Raw genomic sequence first — 18580 nt, forward strand, 5'->3', positions numbered from 1 at the left:
AAAGGACCCCTGAGATCACATGGTGAAAGGAAAGAACCAACTCCCAGAAGATGTGCTCTGACCTCTTGTGATCCATGACTCACACACATAAATGTACACACACACATACACATACCACCACCACCACCATAAATAACTGTAAATATAAAAAAATAAAAATTTGTTATAATATTTATACCATTTATCTTTAGGTGATGAGTAGTTTTTAACTTTATTTTTAATTGTTTTATAACTTTTGCTGTTAACATATTTCCTAAGGTAAAAATACATCTCTTATTTTAATTGATTATAATTATTTTGTGTGTGTTTGTGTGCAAGGACTGACCTTTTGGAGGTCCTCCTGTTTGGGAGCTGTCTGTCCACCATGGAGATTTCAGGGATCTGATCAGGTCATCAGGCTTGAACCATCGCTCATCCCTGACCCTTTCTTTTAAAATTGTGTGTGTGTGTGTGTGTGTGTGTGTGTGTGTGTTATGTTTGTGTGTGTGTAAGTATGGGTGTGACTGTGGATATGTATGTACCATGGCATGTGTGTGGAGGTGAAAGGAAAACTTGTGGGAATCAGTTCTTAGACTGTGTGGGTCCCAGGGATTGAATTCAGGTCATCAAGCCTTTACCTGCTGAGCCGTTTCAGTGACCCGTCAGCCTCTTTGAAAGGTTGCATTTTTACAGGCTGGGTGTGTGGAGGCAGAAGTGAGTGAGTCGATGCTCCAGGCCAGCCAGGGCTATATAGAGAGACCCGTCTCAAACAAAGCACATGTCTCGTGCCCTCCAAACAGCGATTGTATTTTTACCAGAGATTAATATAACCACATCTAATCCTTAGGTTCATTGTGCTCATCACTTAATTTATGTCATTTATATATTTTTATGTTTAGATTATGTGTATTCTCTTCTGTTTTGTTATTTTTTTGTTGTTCTTTTTAGTGTTAAACATAGAAAGTAAAAGAATCATGATTGACATCAATTAATTTTATATTTCAGAATAGTAGAGAGGATTTTGATGCCTCCCAAATGAAGAAGTGTTGCATGCTTGAAGTGGTGGATATGTTACCTTGACCTGATCATTATATGTTGTATGCACACATTGATATGTCATCACATCCCATAATAACCATATCAGTTAAAGTTGGAAGATGTTTTCTAGTGTGTTCCTCCCTCGGGTCCGTCACAGGAAGCTTAATTACTAAATATAAATTGCTAGAAAGCCCATGCTAATTTAAGCTAGTGAAAGCTGTTTTGCAATTCAAACGCCTTTGAGAGGGCGACAACCATGATTTAATTTACACTCATCTATATTTATTAATCAAAATGCACCAAAATCAACCTGTAGAATGCCTTGTTTTGCCTTTCTTGATTAGTTTGTTTAATAATGCATTCAGATTGTGACCTCTGACAGAATTCCCTTCCTTCTTAGCTTGGCGCTAACAGTGGCTTGCACATCATCATCTTTGATGAAATCGATGCCATCTGCAAGCAGAGAGGAAGCATGGCTGGCAGCACAGGAGTTCATGACACCGTTGTCAACCAGCTGCTGTCCAAGATCGATGGTGTTGAGCAGCTGAACAACATCCTGGTTATTGGTACGTCTGAAGTAAAGGGCAACCCTGCACACTAACCTCTGGCTCACCCGTCTGGGCTTCGGTGCCTGCTCTGCTCTCCCAGAGCGTTTTAACTGTTGTGTGTTCGGAGTTGCTGCCTGGGATGCTTTTTAGGAGGGAAAAACATTACTGCTTTATGGCCATTGGAACCCCTCCCTACAGGAGGGGAGACCTGCGAGCTGGAGAAGCTGTATCCCTCTCTCCTTTTAGCCACTTACTTGCTCTCGCTGAACCCTAAAAAACAGTTCTCTTTTTAAAAAGGCATTTCATTACAAAGTCTTGCAGTGTTTTCTACTAGATAAAAAAAAAAAAAATAAACGCTGTTTTTAGTTTAGTGTTATTTGCTTTGTGTTTGGCTTTTATAAAATGTCCTTAGGGAAGTTACTATTTGGGGTGGGGTGGGGTGGGGAGGTGGGGTGGGGTGGTGTTTCAGCACAGGGTTTCTCTGTGTAGCCCTGGCTGTCCCAAAATTCACTCTGTAGCCCAGGCTGGCCTCGAACTCAGAGATCCACCTGCTTCTGCCTCCCAAGTGCTGGGAGGTGTGCGCCACCACTGCCCAGCTGGGAGGTTACTGTTTTTACATAGACTGAAGTACATTTTATCTTCCTTTACTTCTGATCATTTGCTCACTGTTCTTCATATCTGCATTCAGGAATGACCAATAGACCAGATTTAATAGATGAGGCTCTCCTTCGACCTGGAAGACTGGAAGTGAAAATGGAGATAGGTAAGTAAAGTAGGTCACTGGTATGTCTGTGTGCATGTGTGTATCCATGTGTGTGGTGTGTGTGTATGTTTGCATGTGGTGGGTGTGTGCGTGTGTTTGTGTGCAGTGTGTGTGTGTGTGTGTATGTATGTACATGTGCATGGTGTGCATGTGTGTTGTGTGTGTGAACATGTATGTATGTGTGGTGTATGTGTGTGTATGCCAGCATACCTGTGTTTTTACATGTGGTTTCAGAGTTCATTAAGGAGAGCAATGTCATATTAAATAATGCTCACTGTCTCATTGCCTAGAAGAGAAGCATTGGGATTGTAAACGTATCTTCTGATGGACTCTGAAGACCAGGACAATGTCTGCTTTTTTTCCTCAGGCTTGCCCGACGAGAAGGGTCGACTACAGATCCTTCATATCCACACAGCCAGGATGAGAGGGCATCAGTTACTGTCTGCAGACGTGGACATTAAGGAACTGGCCGTGGAGACTAAGAACTTCAGTGGTGCTGAGCTGGAAGGTCTGGTGCGAGCAGCGCAGTCCACGGCCATGAACAGACACATAAAGGTCAGGAAAAACGATGACCAGGTGGAGCATGTGGCCTGGGAGTGCCAGGCTGCCATTCTGTCTCTCTTTACCACACGGGTCAAGTAGAGTAATGCTGACTTTTGGTGTCGAGAGAGGTGGAGCGGGGATTGGTTTTCCACTGAAGAACAAATGGCGGTGTCAGCCCAGTGTGACCACCAGGGTATTTGGTCACTACCAACCGGCAGACAGAGGATTCTGAAGATCGTTGTTTTCAACCTTTGTGCTCTCTTAAGGTACACTCTGTTAAAGAAGCTGAGTTCCTCATCCAGGAGCTGCTGCATGTGCAAACACTGGATACTTGCTAGTGAATCTTGAACTTCTCCCTCAAGGGGTTCAGTCAGGAAAATGGACTAGTACAACGTGTTAGTTTCTGATTTGTGTGTGTGCTATTGAGGGTTGAACTCCGGGCCTTTAATGCATGTTTTGCAAGCACTCTGCCACTGAGCTACAGCCCTTTTATTGTTTTTATTTTGGTCTTGCTAATTTGCCCAGACCGGCCTTGGGCTTGTGGCATATCAAGACACGCTTTGAGCTTATGACGCTCCTGCCTCGGGTTCCCATGTAGCTGGGATTGCAGGCGTGCTCTACTGTGCGCAGCTTAGTACAGCCACGTTATAGACACAGTGGTAAAAATGTGCATCGAGTATTTTGATAAGTAAAGTCTGAGAAATAAGTGCCCTTGGCTCTTTCTCATGCTGCAGTTACTCCTGTGATTCCGTAGCTCCCAGTCGTCCGTCTCATCTGTAAGTGCCCGTCTCCTAACCCTCTGATTGACGTGTAAGAACAGCACTCGGGGGTTGTCTCTGATCTCAGATATGAGATTCTCCAGCCACTTTTCCTCTTGCTCCTGTTTCTTTTGACCCCAGGTCCCCAGGTTAAGATTGCAGAGTCACCTCTGTGTCCTCGTCAGGCCGTCTGTCATGACGGGGTCTGTCTTGGAGCAGTTTTCCACCGTGGTTGCCACCACCCACTTCCTCTTCACTGACTACCCTGGTTCAGATCATTTTACCTTCGTGGCAGCCATGTCTGCAAAGCACACTCATAGTTCCTTGCCTAGCTTCAGATCCGACTAACTGGCTCCTCCAGGTCTCCCCCAGTTCGTCACTACATATTCCAGCCAAACTGAAGCACTCACTGGTTACCACACTGTTTTGTCTTCAGCCTCTCGGCTCCTGCTGTTTTGTTGTTATTCTTCTGTGAACCTCAACACTCATCGTTTACCTGGTGTGTACGCTGTCCTTTGCTTAAACCTTTTCCCCTTTTCCCTTTCAAGAATGCTCGACCGCCTTCCTTCCTGAAGTAGTTAATCCCATAGCGTGTGTGATTCCTCCAGCTGACTTTGACTCCAAATAGCTTATCAGGCAGGTGCGGGGCTCCGTGGGTAAAGGCATGGAGCGTGCAAGCATTATGACCTGAATTGACCACCAGACCCATGTGAGGTAGGAGAGAACCAAGTCCCCAAGTTCACATGGACTGTCACACATGCTGCCCCTCCCCCATCACACATACACACACACACACACACGCACATTAATAAATTATAAATTCTTTTAAAAATGTAAATAAAAAATAGTTTATTACTGGGCCTGGTGGGTACAAACTTGTAGCCCAGTAGTTGGAAGCTAAGGCAAGAGGTTTGCTTTAAGTTTAAGGCCTGCTTGAGGTACAGACCAGGTACCAGGCCAGTCAGGATTACATAGCAAGACTCTGTTTCAATACCCCTCTCAAAAACAAGTTTGTTTAGTACCAGATATGTGTCATATACTGTACAAGCAGTTAAAGCTGTAACTGCAAAGTTTAATTGCCTACTGTTGATCAGCACACACTGTATACAAGAATAGAAAACATGCCGGGCGGTGGTGGCACTTTCCTTTAATCCCAGCACTTGGGAGGCAGAGGCAGGCGGATCTCTGTGAGTTCGAGGCCTGCCTTACAGAGTGAGATCCATGACAGGCTCCAAAGCTACACAGAGAGACCCTGTCTTGAAAACAAACAAACAAACACAAAAATAATGCATGATAAAGGAAATGAGGAGACATCAGATGGGATCAACTGTGAGGTGAGAGAAGCGTTCACAGAGGAATTTTCCAGAAGTATGTGAGTAGCTCTTGGTGTGTAAAAAGGGAGGTTTGCAGAGGCACCGGGACACAAATAGCATGATAGGTTAGAGTAACTTCATATTGCCTCAGCACGGAAGGGAGGGATGCTAGAGGCAGAGTTAGGGAAAGTCAGGAGCAGCAGAGGAGGAGACAGGGAGCCTTCTGTTCTCTGCAGAGAAGTGCAGACTTTCCTGTGGGTCACGTCACACCCCTGAAGAGGTTTAAGCATAGTGGTGACATAGTATTACAACATAAGGTCTCTCTGGCGGCTGCGTCAACTGAGAGTGCAGTTGGTGACACTGGACGAGAGAGGGGGACATTTGTAACAGATCAGGCAGGAAGTGACGGCCTGAAGAGTGAGGTCGAGCACGTGGTCTTTATTTAGGGCCATCCATCTTTGGTTCTAGACCACACTTGACCAGACCCAGGCAACCACTAGTTCTTCTGCATAAAGCTTTAAAAGAAGACAGTCACACCCGGTCCTGTGTTTATCTGTGGCTGTGTTTGTGCTCTAATGGCAGAGCTGATTTTGCAGCAGAATCTCTGTGGCCTGAAAAGGCTTTTACAGAACAGGGTTGCTTGTCCCCGTATTCTAACCTTTAAGTCTACATCTTCCTCCTGTTCTTTTCCTTCTCCTTCCTTGCTACAAACAGTGTAGATTAAGAGGTCAGTGAGATGGCTCAGTTGGTAAAGGTGCTTGCTGCCACGCCTGCCAACCTGAGTTTTACCCCCAGAATCTACCTGGTAGAAAGAGAGGAATAATTCCTGTAAATTGTCCTCTGACCTCCACAAGCACAAAGTGTCGTGCAGGCCCCCACCCATACGTACACATCACACACACACACACACACACACACACACACACACACACACACTAATGTTTATTTATTTATTTTGCTTCTTAGAGACAGGGTTTCTCTGTGGAGCCCTGGCTGGTCAGGAACTCACTCTATAGACCAGGCTGGCTTCAAACTCAGAGATCCACCTGTCTCTGCCTTCCAAGTGCTGGGATTAAAGGCATGCGCCATCACTGCCTGGCATACTAATAATAAATTTAAGAAATAAAATTTGAAAGTTGTTAGAACTTTAAAACGTCTACAGCATTCAGCAATTTTTTATGATATGCAAGTCTTTAGGGCACACACACACACACACACACACACACACACACCAAGTTTTATTTCTGTCTCCTTTTCAGAACATTTGGGTCAAAGCAAAGATTGAGCTGGGTCAACAAGACAGGCTTCCTGGTGGGCAGTGGTTTTAGGTTTTCTGAAACAAGCAGGACATCCAGTCATGAACTACCTGGTGTTTGTGTCATTACACTTGAGCCCGTGTTCGTGGTCAGCTGACCCTCACGTGACATTTGGTTGTTTTTGTGTTGAGAGGAATTTCAGCTTCAGGTAGAGAAGACTCATAACCCAAATTTCTTCCCTGATCTGTTGAAAGGGATAATACAGGAGTTAGAGCTGGAGCAACTCTCGGAGCTGTGTCTGTGAACTTCAACAAAATTACTTCTTCTTTTCCGGAGACCTGTTGGCTGATTAAAGTCATTCTTCCCTTAATTTCGGAGGAATGATAAGAGCCTGGAAAGGTCAGGTTTAGAAGGTTACAAAGCGTAAGGGTGACCACTTGATATTTGCTGGTGTTGAAATACGAGCTTATGAGTCTGGTGTGTCTCAGCTGGTAGGTGTTGCTGCTTCTGTATTGATTAGCTGATACAAATAAAATGTCAAAAATAGCTTATTAACTCAACCAAATGGGGAAAAAAAGGTCTTTTGAATGAGTAGAAGTTCAGAATTGTTGAGTTTTAAAAATAAAATTGTGTTGATATTGATAAAATAGTAGGTGTTAACTGGGAAAAACCCAACATTAATGACCAAGCAGAATAATTCAGCACTAGAATATTATTTACAGTTAGGTGACTTTAAAAGTTCCCAGAGTGCCTGGAAACCCTTTCTTCTCCTCCCCGACTCCTAGCCATCTTAGTTCGTTACAATCGTCTGTTGTTGTTGACTCAGGCTTCTGGGTAGTCCTGACTATCTTCACTGTGTAGTCCAGGCTGGCCCAGAACTCCTCCTCCTGCCCCAGCCTCCCAAGTGCTGGGATTGCATGTACAAGCTACAATATTCAGTATATATATACATATATATATATTATATATATATATATATATATATATATAATTGACATTTAACAATCAGCCTTATATGTAGGCTAATTTTAATACATGTATGCAATATATAATGAATAGTTTCGGATAACTGGCATATTCACACACTTCTTGGTTTGGGGAACATTCAGAATCTCTTACTAGCAGTAAGAAATAAACACTAGTGTGCCAGTGTGGGAACCACCCTCTCCATCCCCTTACACTCAGGGCCTCTGCTAATCACTTGTATCTGTGTTTTTAGGTAAGGGCTCAATAGACGAGGCTGGCCTCAAACTCTAGAGCCTCCTGCCTCCATCTCTTTAGGTCCCTGTGGGTACTGTCTTTAGGAAAAACGGAAGTATCACTCCATGGACCCTGTTAGTGCTCAAGAGAGGGTTCTTAGAAAAGCAAGCCCTCTGGCCTCTTGCTTGGAGATGGGAATTCTTCCTCCTACACATGCCTTACTCCAGGGCCCTTGCCACAGCCTACGCCATGTTGTTTAGACTTTCAGCATCCTAAACCGAGATCAATAAATCTCTTTTTTTTTTTTTTTTTTTTTTTTTTTTTAAATAAAGCCAGTCTGTTTCAGGTATTAAGGATTCAAGGATGCCAGATATACAGGGAAAATGTGAATAGCTCAAACAGCCCTTCCCTTCCCGTGTCTAGAGCTAGCCAGCGTTTGAGATATACCTTTGCTACTTGCTTTCTCCACATTTGTATTCATAGACACACATACTTTATAGAAAGGGGCACAAGTATAATTGTACTGAGATTTTTATTTTTCATTCTCCAGTACATTTTGGAAAGCATTGCATGTTAGCACTTGTAAGGTCCCTCCATTATTTTGGGCTGATGTCCAGTAGTCTAGTAAGCTACCACATACAAAATAGCTAGACTGGGCATGATAGTGAATTTCTGTAGAAGATGGCGATAGGAAATTCACTTGGACCCAGGAGTTTGAGGCCAGCCTGCACAAGCCATGAGGCCAGAGAACATGCACATCCTATTTCATGCTTTTTTATTTTTATTTTTATTTTTGGGGGCACTCGATAAATATATTGAATGAATGAGCTAATAATTTATTTAACATTAAATTACTTCTGGCTGTGGCTATTTAAAAATGCTGTTGAACAGTGCTCCTCTATGTCTTCTGGTACAGTAAGAGAGCCGTTTCTAGAGCGGATATCTAGTTGTGTGTGTGACTACTGGTTTCATTGTCTCCTGATATTGCCAGCAAGAACCATCACACCGGTTCTAGTCCAGGTTTATGGGCTTGTTTTTGTTTCTCAGAAAGGCTCTGGGACTTCACCTTCTTCTTTGATGTTCAGTGGGTTTGCCCCAGTGTGTCTAGACAGGCTGGATTTCTTTCTATTGATCCTGATCAGCACTCATTGAACTGCAAAGACACACCTTTCTCCAGCTGGGGAAAATTCCCGCCCTTTTGTCGTCTCTTCTGTGTTAATCAGTTTCTCTGCCCTCTGCTCCTAAGACTGTTCCGGTGAATGGCAGATTGGCTGTGACTTTTCATCTTTCCTGCTGCTGTCAATTGCTGGGATTTGGAGCAGAAAAGGAAACAAATGCATGTGTTCTGTTTGCCATCCTGATCCAGTTTCCTGACATCGTTCTTTTTATCCCTCAAGGCTGAGTTTTCCTTTTTAAATGTCTATTTCTTTTTCTTTTTCTTTTTTGATGTCTTAGCAGTCTGTTCCTAAAGGAACATGACTCATATTTTATAATATCCATGGAAGGTTGATGTGTGCCTAACATAGTCTTGTTTTATAGTCACTGTTTTTAAGATGCCTTTTTTAAAAAGCCGTGATATCAATTTAAAAATGAAGTTCTCTTGCTTTGTGCTATTGGGAGTGCGCCCAGTCACATTTAAAAAAAAAAAAAAAAAAAAAAAAAAAAGTGTTGCTATCTTAATCACTCATCAGGTCCAGGCAGCTCCAAGTGCTGATAGAGGCCTTGATGCTTCTCCAGATGTGCAAGTGCGAGCTCCAGGTGCAGGGAGCAGAGTATTTGGGGCTGGCACGTAGGTTCTTGAGTACAAATCAGAGTTTTAAGTTCTTAGTCTCCTGGAGTAACTCATGGTTCTTAAACTCAGCTCAGTACCGGAATCATCTGTGGCACTTTCTAAAATGAGAGGTGCCTGGGCCCCCCACTGAACTGTTTAGCGTCCTTCAAGGTGGGGCTGCTGGCATCTGCATGTCTGGAAAGACCCTAAAGGACATCCTGATACACAGCCAAGGCTGGACATCATTGTCCCTGAGTATTTCTTTGTTGTGTTAAAGTAGATGTAGCCTTAACTGTTATAATTGTACATTTTAGTGATATTAAACACATTCATAATATGTAGCCATCACTACCACCCATATTCAGAACTCTTTTCATCTTGTAAGTCTGAAACTTTGTATGTATTAAAAAAGTAACCCTCTATTCCCATCTCCTCCCATCCCAGGTAACTATAGCTCTGTTTTCTGTAGGACCTTGAGTACCCTATGTCATTCAAGTAGAGTCATACAGTGTGTGTCTTTTTGTGACTGGCTTGCCTCCATCAACACAATGTCTTCAAGGTCATCTGTGTTGTGTGATGCTCAGATTTCCTTCTTTCTGAAACTGAATAATACTCTGCTGGGTGTCCATAACATGTCTGCTTGTCCATTCATCTGTCGGTGAACATCTGGGCTGCTTCCTCACCTCAGCTGCCCCGTTCCATGCCCTTGTGAACAAACATGGCTGTAAAATGCCTAAGACCAAATTTCTGCTCTCTGGATATATATCAAAGGAGACGTGGTTAGATTATAGGCAATCCAGTTTCCTTCTTTCCTTCCTTCCTTCCTTCCTTCCTTCCTTCCTTCCTTCCTTCCTTCCTTCCTTCCTTTCTTCCTTCCCCCCTCTTTTTTCCCTGAGACAGGGTCTCTTTGTGTAGCTCTGGCTGTTCTGGAACTCTCTCTGTAGACCAGGCTGGCCTCAAACTCAGAGATCCTCCTGCCTCTGCCTCCCAGTGCTGAGATAGAGCAAAGGGATGAACCACCATGCCTGGCCCCAGTCCTGGTTTCATTTTTGTGAGGAGTTTTTGTGTTTTACATTCCTGTCAACAACCCAGGGGTCTAGTTTCTCCTCCTTCTTGCCTTAACCTCCTGATAGTGGTGTGCACCACACTTCACTTTGTGTACTTCTCTAAGAATTAGTGGTGTTGGCCATCTTTTAATGTGCTGTTGACAGTCACAGCATGTCTGGGAAGGCTTTAGAGGACATGCTGATGTTTGGCCAAGGTTGGCCATCATTGTCTCCATTCCTTGGAGAAAATGCCTGTTCAAGTACCTAGTTTTTGTTATTGGGTTTTAGGAGCGGTATATATTCCAGCTATTAACCTCTTTAACATATGTCATTTGCAGGTATTTGAGAATTTCATATGTGAAAATATTCTTTTAACTCCTCTATTCAGAGACTGGGAATACTGTTAAGTTTCCTAAGCTCTTTGGTTTTGTTTTATTTCTTCTCAGGCCAGTACCAAAGTGGAGGTAGACATGGAGAAAGCAGAGAGTCTGCAGGTGACGAGGGGAGACTTCCTGGCTTCTTTGGAGAACGACATCAAACCAGTGAGTATGCAATGTTGGGTGTGGCCCGCAGAGTGGGTGTGGCCCGCAGAGTGATGATTGCTACTATGGAAGAGGGAAAATGCCCTTCTACCCTGTGCTTCAGGACCTGTTGTTACCCATGGTTTTATAGCATGAGAAAATCTTACTGTAGCCATCAGTGAACACTGGTTGCTGGGTCTTTGACCAATAGTTCCTGTAATGGAGATCTTACCTTCTTACAAAGCAGCCCTTTCAGTTTTGAGACTTTCTATTTCTTAGTTCTACATATTGAACTTTATAGGTTTTTACATAACCTCAAGCTACGGAAACCTCAATTCAATCCTTCCTTTCCATGTCAGCCTCTAATGACATGGAAAATGAACCCTTGGGAACTGGAAAGATGGCTCAATGGTTAAGTGTTCACTGCTTTTACAGAGAACCTGAGTTCAGTTCCCAACACCCAACTCAGAGATCTGCCTGCCTCTGCCTCCACAGTGCAGAGGGATTTATATGGGCTACCCGAGCTCCCCACCACTGTGCTCAATATCAATCCTCAGCTTGGTCCTTCTCCAAAGTCTCCGTGGAGTTAGACTTGATTTTATTGCCAGTTTTTATCCAATGCATTGGAGATGAGACAGTTTTTGTTTCTTGGTCATAAATCATTTAATCCAAAATGTCTGCCGAGAGGACATGGCAAGGAATGGGTTGTGTGACCCAAACAGCACAGTGACAGAGACAAAAAAAGATGAGATAGTTTAGTTTCAATACTAAAGACTGAAATACTCTATCCTTCCCTCTGCCTCCATAGGCATTTGGCACAAACCAAGAGGACTATGCAAGTTACATTATGAATGGAATCATCAAGTGGGGTGACCCCGTGACCCGTGTCCTGGATGACGGAGAGCTGCTGGTCCAGCAAACTAAAAACAGTGACCGGACCCCATTGGTTAGCGTCCTTCTGGAAGGTAAGAAGGATGATGTGATGGCCTTAAAGGTTTGAAAAATCCAGAGAAGGCAGCATTTGTTTTAAAGAGCTATTCCATACCTTCCAGAAAGGTAAATGATTTTCAGTTCTAAGCTTCATTCGTGATAGGCAAATAGTATCCCAGCCTATGTGCCGATGTTGGGCAGATTGAAATAGGGGAGTAGAATGTCACAGACACACGACAGCAGCAAATTTTCTCACAAGAATGTACTTCTCTAGGACTTAACTGTCCTAGAGACTGCATAGCTCAGTGCAGGAACTTGTGATGTGGAGACAAAGACAGCCTAGCATCAGTCTTGGCATAGAGAAGACTTGTAAAGAAAGAAACCCTGCAGGATAGTGTGGTGCATACCTTTAATCCCAGCTCTCAGGAGGCAGAGGCAGGCGGATCTCTGTGAGTTCCAGGCCAGCCAGAGTGAGTTTCAGGCCAGCCAGGGCTACACAGAGAAACCTTGTCTTGAACTGCCCCCCTCCCAAAAAAAGACATGAAAGAAAGAAATCCCTAATTTTAGCACACACGTGCAAAGGTGTGGGGGTGCAAGTGCTTTGCCCAGGAGTGGCCAGAGAGCTGGAGGTGATGCTTCATTTAGTCCTTGGGTAATCCTTCATATTTTATCAAGTCAGCGAAGGGAAGGACTTTCCATTTGCAAAACATTAGTTTGACAGCAGAAAAGTCCAGTGATGACAGGGGAGCCTCGCTCCGTCTGAGGTCTGAGGGGAAGGCTTCTGAAAGAAGAAGCATGGTGAGCCCAGAGCCAAAGGATGCGTGGAGGCTGGCCAGGCCAAAGAACTGAGAAGATAGTTGACCAAGAGAGACCTGCATGTGGACAGTCCCTTGGCAGGAAAGACCTAGAAGCAGAAAGGTTAGCTAAACTAGGATTGCCGGCGTAGATGGGGAAATGGCTTGCAGGGCTGCTTGCTGTGCAAGTCTGGTGTTACCAGAGCCCACAGGAAGAAGATAACTGCTTTGCCAAGTTGTCCTCCGACCTCCACAGGCATGCCATGGCGTGCAGACATACACATTCACATAATGATAATAATAACAAAATTGAACTGGCTAGCTTAAAGACCTGTCCTGCCTAGGGCTGGTTGTAGCTCAGTGAGTGTGTGCTTGCTTGGCATGTGGGGAGCCTTGAGTTCGATCTCCAGCAGCAGAGGGGAAAAAGAAAAGATTTCGATCATGTCTTAGGAGCGCTGGGCAGCCACTTGGAAGCTTTTTAGCAGTGAAGTCACATAAGCAGGTTTGTATTTTGAAAACGTAACTGTGGCTGCTTTATGATGATGGGAAGTGGACAGGAGCAGCCAAAGTTGCAGGAAGCTCCTGGGTAGAAGCAGGTGACTTGGCCTAGTGAGGACTGCCTGTGGGTGGAAGCAGCGTGGTACCGGAGGCATCTGAGAAATCTGAAGGAGGTGGACTAAACGCTGATGGGAATTATCATTACATTTTCTTTTGGTCCTTTCTATTAGCCAGCCACTCCATTAGTACTTCACGGGCACTGTCTCCTAGGCCGCACCTCAGGCCTGTGAGTGCAGATGCTGTTTATTATTATTATTATTATTATTATTATTATTATTAGTTTTCAAGACAGGTTTTCTCTGGGTAGCCCTGGCTCTCCAGGAATTCTGTCTATAGACCAGGCTGGCCTTGATCTGCCTACCTCTGTCTCTTGAGTTCCAGGTTAAAGGTGTGTTCCACCACACCCAGCCATAGGTACTGTTTTTATCCCCCTGTCAGACACAGGGAAACAGAAGCATAGACATCCTGGTTAGATTAAATATTGGCAGGGTGCTGGAGAGGTGGCTCACTAGTTATGGCTGCTTTCTGCTTTGCAGACAATCTGAGTTCAGTACTCAACCCTGTGACAGGCAGCTCACAACAGCCTGTAACTCCAGCTCCAGATCTGACACCCTCTTCTGGCCTCTTCAGACACACTGCACACACACACGCACACACACACACACACGCACACACACACACGCACACACACACACACACACGTAACACACACATAAATTTTTAAAAGAAAATAAGTCTTTTAAAAATACAAACAGAAGCCAAGTGGTGGTGGCGGCGGTGAACGCCTTTAATCCCGGCACTCAGTAAGACAGAGGCGGAAGGATCTCTAGACCAGCCTGGTCAACAGAATAAGTTCCAGGACAGCCAGGGCTACACAGAGAAACCCTGTCTTGAAAAGCAAAAAAATAAAATAAAATAACATGAAAATAAAAAACAAAAAGATAAATAAATATGGGCAAAGTGTCAAACATGACCCTCAGCCTGGTCACAGCAGGGCTATTCTTCAGAGAACACTGGCAGAGGAAAGAAAGCTCACGCACTCACTCCTGAGCAGCTGAATTCCCGGTTCCTGTAGGATGATGTGATTAGCAGTGTTGATGAGCTTATTTGATTTGCAGGTCTGAAGCTCATGGGAGCAGGATGGCTGCCCGAGGTCGGGATCTGCCCTTGTAGTCACAGGAGTGGAGAGAGTCCTTAAAGAAAGGGGTGGATGAGATGCAGACAGGGTCTGGAACTTTTATCTGAGACTCGTTAACAGTTCAGGACTAAATAGAGCAGGAAAAAAATGACAAGGGAGACTAAGAATAATGGAGGGGAAGGAGAAGGGAGAGGGTGTGCTGTCAGGAAGCCAAGAAAGGCGCTTCAGGACAGAGGAGCTGCACGCTCCTCACAGGCCAGAAGAATACCTGTGTGGAGTTGGTGACCTTGATAGGAGGCTGACCATGTGGTGGAGGCCCTACATCTGGGTGAGGATGGCTGAGAGGTAGAAGGTCAAGCTGCCGGGGAGATACGTAGGGAAGTTCCACTCTAAAGAGAAATGAAGGGGTCAGGTTGAGGAGTATGAAATCCGGAAGGAGGGTTTTGGCTTAATTATTGAGCTTTCAGATCTGCAAAACTTATTTAAATGCCATTGGAAATGTGGCATTTAAATGTCCCATTCCAGAGAGGATGGCAAGGAAGGGTTGACTGGTTATGACTAGAAGGGAGGACATGTCCTCCAATACACAGACGAGGTGGTGTGAGTCTGATTGCAGGTGACTGTGGATTTGATTGCCAGAACAAACGAGTCTTCAGCATAGCCTTAGGACACCTTTGTTCCTAATAAAGCAGTTTCCCCTGCACCAATACCATCTAAGAAAACTGTATTTTTGTTACCAAGAGAGAAAAATATTTGATACAACTAATAATTCACATACTGATATGCATTTGGATACATTTTCTTTCTTTCAGAAGCAGAATCCTTGTGTTCTGGCTTAGTCAGAAGGTTGGAAGATTAAGGGTATGTGAGAAAGCAGGAAGGCATGCATTTCACCGTCCTTTTGAGAAATGCTAATCAGTTCATTAAGTTTAGTTGCTAATAAATAAAAGGAAACATGTCTGCTGTGAAACTGTCAGGAAATGTTAATGAGCAACTAGTTGAGGCCTCAGAGCCTTGTGGAGAAAGGTTTCAACTTGTTTGGTGCTCTGTGCTTAGGCTGCCTTTTTCCCTCCGCCCGTCTTTTCATGCAGGCCCTCCGCACAGCGGAAAGACTGCCCTAGCTGCAAAGATCGCGGAGGAATCCAACTTCCCCTTCATCAAGATCTGCTCCCCGGATAAGATGATTGGCTTCTCTGAGACGGCCAAGTGTCAGGCCATGAAGAAGGTATCAAGATCTTGATTTTCATTTTCATTTCTAGTCTCAGATGAGTGTGTACCTATGTTCACACATACACGTACCTATATACACATGCGTACAAAACCGTAGCAACTCTGACCTCAAATAGAACCGTCAGCAGAACTTGAGAGCAGATGGTGACTATTTCATATTCTCCAATTTTGTGGTGCATGTGTGTTGAGAGTTTCTTTGCCTTCCAAATTTTACTGTCTTAGTACGTATCAACAGTAATTTTCACCTCTTGTCTATATCAATTTGATTAAAGAAAGATCACTTAAGAGGGTCAGGTAGAGTGGAATAAATTCTCTTATGTTTTGTTTCTTTAGTTCTTTATCAACATACAAGCCAAACTGTTCAGGTTCAATTAAGTTGACCATAGTTTGCAAAAGAACAGAGATTAAAATGTCTATCGAAGCTTTTCTCAAGAACCCCTGCACAGGACGGTTGTGTATCACGTGATAAAGAAGAGCCTGATTCTCAAGTTAATGCCCTCCTCACCCTTCTCCCTTTCTCCAATTGTCTGTCACTTTCTGAATGCCACTCTGAGCCATTAGTGAAGTTAGAGTGACACAGAGTGGAGTTGGAAGTATCTGGTCCATCTCACCTGCATCCAGGCAAGAAACTGAGGAAGACCTCTGGAATGGCTGCTGCGGTGGTGGCAAACACGTTTAATCCCAGCACTCAGGAGGCAGAGACCAGGGGATCTCAGGAGGCCAGCCTGGTCTACAGAGTGAGTTCCAGGACAGCTAGATCCACACAGAGAAACCCTGTCTCTTTTCACTTGGTGCCTGTGTTGATGTTGATATTCTAATTTTGCATACCTTGATTGTTGTTTTGTTTTTGTTGAGTGAGCCTGGCACATGCCAGCCAAGCACTTACACTTGAACTCCTCCTCCAGCGCCCCCCACCCCGACTCCCCCCTTTTAAGCTTGTGTTTTCCCGCTAAAGGTGACCCTTAAGCTACTTGTGTTGAAACTTGAAGTAACCCTTGGAATTGGTAGTCCCTGAACTTGGCGCTTGGGGAAAAGCTGGTTGTATTTGCGTTGCCATAAACCATTTACTTCTGTGCTTGTTCAGAATCAGCAGCCTGTGCAGACGGCAGCAGACTCCTTTGCTTTCCAGCTGCTGCTGGCTCCTCCCTCAGAAGTGCTCTGAGATGTGGGTGGATGGCCCTTGCTTCTCTGTAAAGTTTTTAAAAGGACTTTAGGCTTCTGCAGATCAAAGCCACCTTGTGAGTGTGAGATAGTATCATTTTTATTATTTTAATCTCTTGCAAATTGACTTGAGGGGGGGGAAGGTAATATGTGCTGATTTTAGAGGCTTAAATGGTTAAATTAATGACTTAATAACTTATGATTTAATCTTTAAATTGCTGAAGCCTTTTAAGGTAGAGTTTTAGATGAGCAGAAAGCTAAGGAATATAAAACTAAGAGTCCGTACCAGCTTATTCAAAATTGTTCTGATTCATGATTCACTGTCTGGATCATCCGTGTGCTCTTAAAATTGCCCCCCCCCACAAAAAATCTGCCTCAACAGAATAATAAATAAATCCACATTAGGCTTTGTTTTCCTTGGAGTAGGGGAATATTATTTCCTTTAACTGAACTAGGAATAGAGAAAATAATGCACCATAGGTGTCTCAGAAACATATTAGAAATACTCTAAAGCTTTGCCGGCACTCAGTTTCCGAGGTGTTACCTAATGGCTGGCTGACTAATGCCCGAGGGCTCCAACTGCTCTGAACACTCCAGGTCTCCCAGGTTGATTCTGAGATGAAGTGAAAAGGCCATTCTTCAGTCCTCCTAACTACCTCCTCCATGTTCTTGTCCCCACAATGTTAGTGTGAGGACGGAAAAGGGTGTTTTAACGTCCTTTTCAGACCACAGGTAATTTGTGATGTTTTATTCTGAAAAAAGAATTTCTTTCCTTTTAAGTGTCTTCTTGCTGGGCAGTGGTGGTGCACACCTTTTAATCCCAGCACTCAGGAGCCAGAGGCAGGCGGATCTCTGTGAGTTCAAGACCAGGCTAGTTTACAGAGTGAGTTCTAGGACAGGCACCAAAGCTACATGGAGAAACCCTGTCTTGAAAAACAAAAACAAACAAAAAAAAGTAAAATAATCTGTATTTACATTTTAATCCCAACACTTAGGAGGCAGAGGCAGGTGGATCTCTATGAGTTGGGGACTAGCCTGGTCTACATAGTGAGACCTTGTCTCAAAAAAAAAAAAAAGAAAGAAGGAAAGAAAGAAAGAAAGAAAACCATAAATAAACAAATGAAACATAACTGCAGCTTATCTCAGTGTTATTAATGGTTGAATAATACCCATTTAAATAGTACCCTCTGGGAAGTTAGGAGTGCGTACTGCAGAGGACCCGAGTTCAGTTCCCAGCACCCACATCAGGCAGTTCACAACCACTATAACCCAGGCTCCAGCTTTGAGGGGACCTGATTCTTCTGGCCACCACAGGTACTTGCATTCATGTACCCAGGCACGTATACCTAATTTAAAAGTAATAAAAATATTTTTAAAAATTACTTTGTTTTAGGTTATTTCCAAGTTTTTTTTTTTTTTTTCACAGTTGGAAATAATATTCTAACTGGGCAGTGGTGGCGCACACCTTTAATCCTAGCACTGGGCAGGAAGAGCCAGGTGGATCTCTGAGCTCCAGGGCAGTCTGGTCTATTGAGGACAGCCAGGGTACACAGAGAAACCCTGTCTCAAAACAGATAGATAGATAGATAGATAGATAGATAGATAGATAGATAGATAGATAGATAGATAGATAGATAGATAGAAAGACAGACAAACAGGTAGGTAGGTAGATAGAAAGAAAGATACATGGATGGATGGATGGATGGATGGATGGATGGATGGATGGATGGATGGATGGACGGACGGACAGACAGACAGATAATTACCTAACTAGAGAAATCACTGCCCCATATTTTTATTAGGTTGATTTACATCATGCGACTAAATACTTGGGTTTTGATTCAAATAGACCTGAGTTTGAATCCCATCTCTGTCATACTACGGTCTCTGTCACCTTGAGTTAGTGATTTTCTCTAAAAGCCTTGAAGTCTTTGTTTTTTCATGTTTGAAGTAATGTCTGTTTAGAGCATGCTAGTGCATAACCTCCATCCCAGCACTCAGCAGACTGAGACGGTAGGATCGCCACGGAGAGG

At 43.9% G+C, this 18580-nt stretch overlaps 1 protein-coding gene across 2 annotated transcripts in view; it reads left to right on the plus strand.

Annotated features, from left to right (window-relative positions):
* Nucleotides 1-18580, plus strand: part of Nsf (N-ethylmaleimide sensitive factor, vesicle fusing ATPase) — a 145288-nt gene that overhangs the window by 92400 nt on the left and 34308 nt on the right. For both annotated transcript variants that reach the window (XM_028882667.2, XM_028882668.2), the window contains exons 10-15: nt 1418-1583; nt 2254-2328; nt 2696-2883; nt 10662-10757; nt 11545-11701; nt 15248-15381. In XM_028882667.2, coding sequence (XP_028738500.1) covers nt 1418-1583; nt 2254-2328; nt 2696-2883; nt 10662-10757; nt 11545-11701; nt 15248-15381 — 816 coding nt within the window. The remainder of the gene's footprint in view (nt 1-1417; nt 1584-2253; nt 2329-2695; nt 2884-10661; nt 10758-11544; nt 11702-15247; nt 15382-18580) is intronic.

The sequence above is a fragment of the Peromyscus leucopus genome, chromosome 8b, assembly GCF_004664715.2.
Source record: "Peromyscus leucopus breed LL Stock chromosome 8b, UCI_PerLeu_2.1, whole genome shotgun sequence".
NCBI classification, from domain to species: Eukaryota; Metazoa; Chordata; class Mammalia; order Rodentia; family Cricetidae; genus Peromyscus; species Peromyscus leucopus.